General features: G+C 46.7%; 1 protein-coding gene across 1 annotated transcript; it reads left to right on the top strand.

Moving 5' to 3' along the window:
* Positions 1-2315: 2315 nt before the first annotated feature.
* On the top strand, positions 2316-5111 carry DEFB124 (defensin beta 124). Its single transcript, XM_068987919.1, has 2 exons — positions 2316-2373; positions 4963-5111. Exons 1-2 carry the CDS (start codon positions 2316-2318, stop codon positions 5109-5111), a joined length of 207 nt encoding a protein of 68 aa, XP_068844020.1.
* The last annotated feature ends 3836 nt before the right edge of the window (positions 5112-8947 follow it).

Here is an 8947-nt window from a genome sequence, read left to right as displayed (position 1 = left end):
CTAGATTATTAGCTCATTTAATCCTGATACCACACTACAAGGATTAACATAGCGTGGCTTGCCTGAGCCTGGCACTCAGATCTCTGTGTACTGTCCCTTTCTATCGTGGTCTGTGCTCCTCCCCATCCCCTCCAGTTTCCTAGGCCTGTAGGAGGAGAAAAGTGACATTGTGAACTTCATATAGAAGAGAAGTTGGCTGTAGGAAACTTGTGGTTTGGCCATCCACGGGTATTTGAGCAGGGTGCTTCCTTTTAGGTCATGATGGACTGGGGTAGGTATGCTTGTGGACCCCATATGGACCACGCTGTGCCTGTAGGTAGGCCTCATTGTCATGGCTGAGGGGGTCCAGGTGTCCAGCTCAAGGCAGCCGCTGTAGCAGCCTGGCAGACATGCTCAGTCCCTGCAGGGCTTTGGGTAGATGCTGAGCCCCACTGCCCCCCACGCCTGGTTTCCTTCTGTGGTTTGGCCCTCTAAACTTCCATCTGCTACCTACAAGATGGGCTGTGAGTGGTGCAGCGTTGTTTGGGAGTGACACGACTTTTAAAACATTTATTTATTTATTTTGCTGTGCCAGGTCTTAGTTGCGGCCTGCAGAATCTTCCATTTTCATTCCTTGTGCCATTCGGGATCTTTAGTTGGGTCCAAATGCTAAAGATCCCGAATGGCACAAGGAATGATGGTGTTCTGGCTTGGAGAATTCCATGGACTATATAGTCAGTCCATGGGGTCGCAAAATCGGACACAACTGAGCAACTTACACTCCCTGGCCAGGGATTTTTTTTTTTTTAATTGGAGTAAAACTCATTTATTTATTTTTAATTGGAGGATAATTGCCATACAATGTTGTATTGGTTTCTGTCATACAACAACATGAATCAGTCATAATTATATATATGCCCTCCCTCCTGAACCTCCCTCCCACCCCTAACCTAGGTCATCACAGAGCACCAGGCTGGGTTCCCTGTGTTATACAGCAACTTCCCACTAGCTATCTATTTACACAGAGCAGTGTATATATGTAGATGCTACTTTCTCAGTTCGTCCCATCCTCTGCTTCCCCTACTGTGTCCACAACTGACCAGGGATTGAACCTGGGCCCCTTGCAATGGGAGTTCGGAGTGTTAGCCACTAGACCACCAGTGAGACTAGACCAGTGGGAGTGAGACAACTTTGAGTCCCATCTCTGCAACTCTATTGCTGTACGCCTTAGGCAAGTCACTTCCCTTCTTTGGGTTTCAGTTTCTTTATTCAAAGGCTTCCCTGATAGCTCAGTTGGTAAAGAATCCGCCTGCAATGTAGGAGACCCCAGTTTGATCCCTGAGTCAGGAAGATTCACTGGAGTAGGGGATAGGCTACCCATTCCAGTATTCTTGGGCTTCCCTTGTGGCTCAGCTGGTAAAGAATCTGCTTGCAATGAGGGAGACCTGGGTTCAGTTCCTGGCTTGGGAAGAACTCCTGGAGAAGGGAACGTCTACCCACTCCAGTATTCTGACCTGGAGAATTCCACGGACTGTATAGTCTATGGGATCACAAAGAGTCAGATACGACTGAGCAACTTTCACTTCTTTATTCAAAACTACGGTCCGAACAGGTTACACAGTTGCTACAAAATTTAGAGTCGTCTACCAAATGAAAGCCTGAACTTGGCATTCAAGGCCCATTGTGCTCTGGCTCCAGTCCTCTGCAGCGCCATTTCTAGTCTTTCCGAACAAACCCTTTGCTCTAGGTAATACTCTTTTAGCCACATTCTGTTCCTTCAGACTGGAATACCCTTCCCTCTACTCATCTTTCAAGATGCAACTCAGGTGCCTAGGTACCAGACACTGTTATGAGCTCTGTACATGTATTATCTCAGTGGTCCTCAAGCTTTAGTGGTGCATGAATTCACCTGGAAGACTTGTTAAACTGTAGCTTGCTGGGATTCACCCCCAGAACATTTGATTCACTGCATTTGGGTTGATCTTGAGACTTTGCAGTTCTAACAAGCTCTGGGTATTGCCCCACCTCTCCGGTGGGGAAGCTGTCCAGGTTCTGACCCCAGGACATTGCTTCAAGACATTCTGTCCCCAGCTTCAGAGCTCAGCAACCTGCAGATGGTATGGTTGATCAGTTCCCCACAGAGCTGGCTAGGATCCAGCTACATCCCTGGGCCCACAAGGCCTCAGACTCCCACTTAGGTCTCCTGCTGCCCACACCCCTGCCTTGATCTGCAGCCCAATAAAGGCTGATCCCTGGGCAGCAAGACCCAGCGTGCTTGGTTCCTCTTCTCTTGTGCTCTCCCCAGTGGTTCCTGCCCCCTCCAGAGCCCTGTGGCCATGACACAGCTGCTTCTGCTTCTTGTGGCTCTCCTGGTCCTGGGTCATGTGCCGACAGGTAACATCACCTCTGTGTGTGTGTGTGTGTGTGTGTGTGTGTATAGAGAAACGAAGGACAGATTCTCAGCTGCTGGGGGATAGAGGAGGCCTAGATCAGTGTTTAAGCTCTGGCCTCACCACTGACTTTGCTGGGCAGTTTAGAGTGAGTTGCTAAATCGGCCTGCACTTCAGTTTCCTCAGTTTAAAAATGGGATTCACTCAACAAATATTCATTATGAAAATATTTACTGTGTGCCAGGCACTATTACAATTTCCGGGAATCAAACAGTGAAAGCAAACAAGGTTCTTGCGTTCATGAGGCTGGTATTTTAGTCAGTAGAGACAGAAAATAACCAAATAAACATACAATATGTTAGGTAAAGATAAGTACTATGAAGAATAAAAGCCAGACAAGGGGCTAGTGTGTCAGGTGCATGGGGAGAGTGATGGAAGAGCTGATGGGGTGGTGAGAAAGGGCGCCGATCCTTTTTTTTTTTTTTTTTTAAAAAAAAAGCTTTTTATTTTGGAACATTTCAAGTTTACACGAAAGCAGAGAGAGTAGTACAATGAACAAGGCAAGTTAAAAATCTGTTTATTATGGAAAAATTTAAACTTATACAAAAATAGAAAATAATGTAGTGTTTTTAAAAGAACCTTTTTTATTTTTAGAAATTTTCAAGCATAAATAAAAAAAAATAGTATAAAAACTCACATATATCTATCACCCAACTTCAACAGTTATCAGCTTGAACCAGTGCTGTTTTGTTATTCACCTGCTGCCTCTTCCTCAGTGAACTATTTTGAAGTGAATTTCAGATCTTTTATGTGAGGGAAGCGTGAGCAGAGATCTGACTACAGTGAGAATACAAAGGAGATCATTGCAGGCAGAAGGAGCAGCAAGAACCAGGGAGGCAGGAGGCGATACGTGTGCTGGAGGAGCGGTGAGGAGGCCAGGGAGGCCAGGGCGCGGGGCACAAGGAGAAAAGTGGAGCGGGGTGAAGTCCAAGATATGAGGAGGGGACAGCAGATCATAGAGCAGAAAATGATAATGTCTGTATCTCAGGATTGTTGGAAGGTCAAAATGCAGTGATATATGAAGAGCAGTTGTTGTAGGAACTGCCCTGACCTGAGAGTCAAGGTCTTGTGTTCTGGTTCCAGACTCATCACTTACTGGAGGAGAAGATGGGCAAATCCCTCCCCTTCTTTATCTGGAACCAGAGGGGTTGGCCAGAGTGAGCCTTGGGTGCTCCAACTCTCTAAGCTGTCATACTGATAAACCTTTCCATTTATTGAACATGTACTGTGTGTCTGGCACTGAGCCCTCTGAAAGAGAGGTGTACAGATGAGGAATCTGAGGCCAAGGTCACTCATCTGGGAAATGGCACTCATCAAGGTCACTCAGCTGGGATTGGGACCCAGGGAATCTGAGCTGGGTTCACACCAAACTGTTAACCATTGCACTGCATGCCCCTTTGGAGTGTGGGTTCTTTGCCTCATAGAGATTTTGATACCAGCTCTGTATCATTGTAAAATTCTCTACCTTGGCAGGACGTGATGGGCTGAATAACACTTACGGGTAGGCCCAGGGGGTCATGGGAGGATTCCTTGGGATGTCTTTTAATCCAGGGAGAGGCAGGCAAGCCTTCCCCCTCCACCTCCCACTCAACCTCAGTTCTTCTGAGTTTCTGGGTCATATATCTGGAAATAGCGCTGTAACAGGCCCATCTAAGTGGTCCTCCTCTCTCCTCACTTCCCACACCTGTCCTAATTGCATCACAGCACCCTGATCACTTATTTCAGGACACTGACTGCAACTCTACTTATTGTATTTATTTGCTTGAGTTTTAATCCCCTTTTCCCAGTTGACTGAAAGTTCCTTGAGGGCATGGCCGTGTTATCCCTGTGTACTCCTGATGCCCCATGTTTGTTGAATGAATAAATGAAGGAGCTGCCCTCACCCCACATGCTGTGACCAAAGACCCTTGGAAGGGGTATTGACCCAAAGTCTTAACTTTTTCATGGCCCATTTTTTGGGAAATTTCTTCACTAAATCCTAACATTAAACAGGTCCCTATGTATAAAATACAGTTTGAATAATGGTTACAAATGTGGACTCTGGAGCCAGACGGCTGTGTGACCTTGGACAAAGTTGTTAACCTTTCTGTGCTCAATTTCCTTACTCATATACTGGGAATATGACAAGACAAATGTAATCGAATACTGCTGTTATGAAAAGTGCTTAGAGTGTATTTGGGGTGTGGGTTAACGTGGACGAGTAATTCATCTTTGACTTGTAACCAGTGGTCTAAATTGTGACGAATGGGTTAAACTGGACTGAGATCTGTGGTTTAAATAGTAACAGGTTGTCTTATCTATGCCTCATGGTCTAGCCGGTTACCTCTAGTCTGACCCTTGACCTGTGGTCACAGCTCAACTTATGACCTGAAGGCTGCTCTATGAGCACAGTCTAAGAGCTAACGGTTGGCACATGTTCTGCCTTGTGGTCGGTGGTCTAATCGGTGACACTGTTCTGTAGTAAAATCTGTGACCAGCGATCTAACCTGCACCCCCTGGGTGGCTCTGTGACCCTGGGCCTTCCTCTGCACAGGGAGAAATGAATTCAAACGGTGCTGGAACGGCCAGGGGGCCTGCCGGGCTTACTGCACGAAGTATGAAACCTACATGCACCTGTGCTCGGATGCCTCCTTGTGCTGTCTGCCTTATGGACTCAAGCCTGTCAAGACTGAAAAGGTCTAGCTGTTTCTGGGACTGACACCCTTGCCCTCCAGTAAAATGCAAGCTGCCAGCTGTCTCCTCTTGTTATTGCCTTGCCACCCTCAGGGCTGGAGTAAGGGGAGGGGGAGGTCCAGAGTGTGGGAGGGATGGAAGAATGGTTGATGGAGGGAAGTGAATTGCCCAAGGAGAGTGGGCACTAATAGCCACTGTAAATGGTTCTGGTCCAGCCTGTAACACTTTCAGTCTAACTCCGGAAAAATTACTCAGCTTCCATAAGCCTTTCCAGACTCCTCATCTGTAAAATGGGGATAATGATACTATTAGGAGGTTAGGAGTTTATAGAAGGGATGCAAAAAAGAAAGGCAGAGTTAATAGTAATGATAACAAGAGTTAATTAATGGGAATAATTAGTAAATAATAGAGTTAACAACAAGCTTCTGGTGTTCAGAATGGGATAGTACATTTGACTTGAAGGACAGAGCCTGCTGAGAGTGAAAGGATTTTTCTATGTTCGTTTATGTTTTATGTTAATATTTCAAGAGTCTGCTCAGATGGAAAGGACCATGAGGATTTTCTGAAAGCAAAGTCCAATGCAGGGGACACAGGTTCAATCCCTGGTCAGGGAACTAAGACCCGACATGCTGCAGGGCAGCAAAGCCCAGTGAGCTGCAACCAGAGAAGCCTGAGTGCCATGTGCATGGAAGACTCAGAACAACCAAAAACAATAACAATAATAAAAAAATCCCCAAGACCCGCCCCCTCCTGCCCCCAAACCCCTAAAGTACTTAACCTCAGAAGACATTTGAAGCCTGGAGCCTGAGCACAGTCTTGGCAGCTTCCTGCTGTGCCAGGTGTTAACTCTTTAGTTTCTGGTATGAGAGGGATCTGGAAATCCCTAGACCAGACACAGGAAGCTGCAAGTGAAGGGGGAGACACCCGAGGGCTTGGGATGGTAGCTTTTACCAACCAGGAGGGAAGCAATGCAATATTTAATAACAAAGCATACCACTGGAACATCAGTCCTCGCTCTGTACCTTCCTTAGTTTCTGGGTGGTCCAGACCAGAGGTCCCCAACGTCACTGGCACCAGGGACCAGATTCACAGAAGACTATCTTTTTCCATGCATGACGTAGGGGCTGGTGTCGGGATGATTCAAGTGAATTACATTTATTATGCCGCTGAAGATCTGACAGGAGGTGGAGCTCCAGCAGTATTGTGAGCGATGCAGAGTAGCTGTAAAGACAGATGAAACTTGCTAGCCCGTTGCTCACCTCCTGCGTGTGACCCGGTTCCCAACAGGCCATGGACTGGTACCAGCACTAATCTCTGGCCCCGGGAATTGGGGACCCCTGCTCTAAACATTGAACCTGTTGCCAGTGGGCCTGTTTTAGAACCCAGTGTGGTAGAGGCAAGGTGGGCATGGTGTCTAGAACTTAGAAAGAGGATAGTGAAGTGAAGTCGCTCAGTCGAGTCCGACTCTTTGTGACCCGTGGAGTGTAGCCCACCAAGCTCCTCCATCCATGGGATTCTCCAGGCAAGAATACTGGAGTGGGTTGCCATTTCCTTCTCCAGGGGATCTTCCCGACCCAGGGATCGAACCCAGGTCTCCAACATTGCAGGCAGACACTTTAACCTCTGCACCACCAGGGAAGCCCAGAAAGATAAGAACCCCAGAAATGGCCACAGGACCACAGAGATCTGACATGGAATGGCAGGTCAGTCTCCTGTTCTGCCCCAGGCCTCAGTGAGTCTGAGAGAGGCCAGAACAGTTCACCAGCAACTTGACTTAAGTGGGAAGCAGTGGATGTTTTCGACGACAGGCCCAAACTCTCCAGACTCCAGCGGATGCCGGCCAGCACCAGACCAGTGAACCTCCTTGCTCTTACCCCCGCCACTGTGTTTGGGAGGAGCAGGGAGACAGAGGAGGAATCCAAAACCCCGAGCAATTTTACCAAAGAGACTAAATCCCTAAGAACTCAAGAAACCTCAGGAGACTATTTAAATTGTTGAATTAAACTGGATTGAACTAAATTTAGATCTGCACTCAGACTCCCTCGCCCTCCCTCTTCCCCTCCCCGAGTTGTTTTACAAAGAATACAGAAGCTGTGTTTTCTTTGTACACTCCCAGACATGGTGCAAGGGAATTTGTGACTTTTCTCGCAGGGAAAATGGTGATGATTTCTAAGTGAGGAGTCAGACAGACTCAGGTTCATACTCTGCCACATACAGGCCACAGGCGGTGCCAGTGGGGCGAGTCACTTCCCCTGTCTGATACCAGGGACCTTCTATGCAAGATGGGCATAATGACAGCTTTTTGTGGGGTAGCTCTGGGGTCAGAGTGGACTGTCTGGCCCTTCATAAGTGCTCAGCAAATGAAAGCTGCTGCAACCACTATCACTTCTACGGAGCAAGAGACACACCACTGGCCTTCTCTGTGGAATTTCAGACCTACCGAAAGTCTGCAAGAATAATGAAAAGAATTCCCATAGATCTTTCACCCAGATTTCCCAAATATGAATATTTTACCTCTGCAAACTTTTCATTTCCTCCTCTATATATACATGTATATATGTATAAATATAGGTGGGCATGCTAAGTCCCAACTCCTTGAGACCTCATGGACTGTAGCCCTCCAGGCTCCTCCGTCTATGGGATTCTTCAGGCAAGAATATAAGAGTGGGTTGCCATGCCCTCCTCCAGGGAATCTTCCTGACCCAGGGATCGAACCCATGTCTTTATGTCTCCTGCACTGGTAGGTGGATTCCCCACAACTGAGGCACCAGGGAAGTCCTATGTTGGGTCTTTTTGTTGAATCATGTGGGATCTTTCATTGAGGTGTATGGACTCTTGGGTTTATTTGTGGGTTTATTTGCTCTGTGGCGTGTGTGATCTTAGTTTCCCAAAGAGAGATCAAACCTGCATCCCCTGCATTGCAAGGTGAATTCTTAACCATTGGATCACCAGGGAAGCCCCAGAAATATAGTTTATATATGTGTGTATATATATATACATATATATATATCAGATATAACAGCCTTTTATAGCGAAAGAGTTTTGGATTTTTACTAGAAGCCAAAGGCATTTTTTTACATAACCACAGTACAATTATAAAAATCAGGACATTAACATTCACAAATTTCTATTGTCTAATCTTTAGCTACAGAAAACCCCTGGATCACACATTCCATTCAGTTGTCATGTTTCTTTGATCTCTTTTAGTCTGGAACAGTTCTTTATTCTTTCATGACATTGATGGTTTTGAGGCATCCAGGCCGGTTGCTTTGTGAAATGTCCCTCAGTGTGAGTTTGTCTGATGTTTCCTTTTGATTGGCTTCAGCTTTGGCATTTTTGGTGGGAATTCTACTGAAGTGATGCTGTGGGTCTCTCAGTCATGTCAGAGGCAGCCATTGTCCTTCCAAGACTGAAACAGGACAAAACAGGTGAGATGTTTCTGAAGTTTACACACGTGCAGGGCTATTTCCCACCCGGTATCCTAACAGACCCTCATGTAAGCCTACATTCAAACTCCTAAATCCCAAGGATGCATCTAACAAGCCAAGGAAACAGGGCGATTCTAGGGTAGAAGATTCCTCAAGATATTTTATGAATGAGGTTCCAGGCCCAGAGAGAGAAATTGACTTGTCTAAGGCCACACAGTTCCCAAGGCTCACAGCTAGAGCTTGGACTTAAAGCTTTGGGTCTCAAGTCAAGACTAGTTTTGAAGTAAAACAGGAGCCACCCATTGGTAGGACGGGCCAGTGTGAAGGGGAAGCTTTGAGAGGAAGGGGGCTCCATGGCACTGGAGATGTGCAAGGCAAGCAGGTGGGGGGTGTTAGAGAGGGAGTTTTGCTTTGACA

The sequence above is a fragment of the Capricornis sumatraensis genome, chromosome 15, assembly GCF_032405125.1.
Source record: "Capricornis sumatraensis isolate serow.1 chromosome 15, serow.2, whole genome shotgun sequence".
Classification (NCBI taxonomy): Eukaryota; Metazoa; Chordata; class Mammalia; order Artiodactyla; family Bovidae; genus Capricornis; species Capricornis sumatraensis.
Note: the sequence above shows the minus strand (reverse complement) of the source record. Positions and strands in the feature narration are given on the sequence as shown.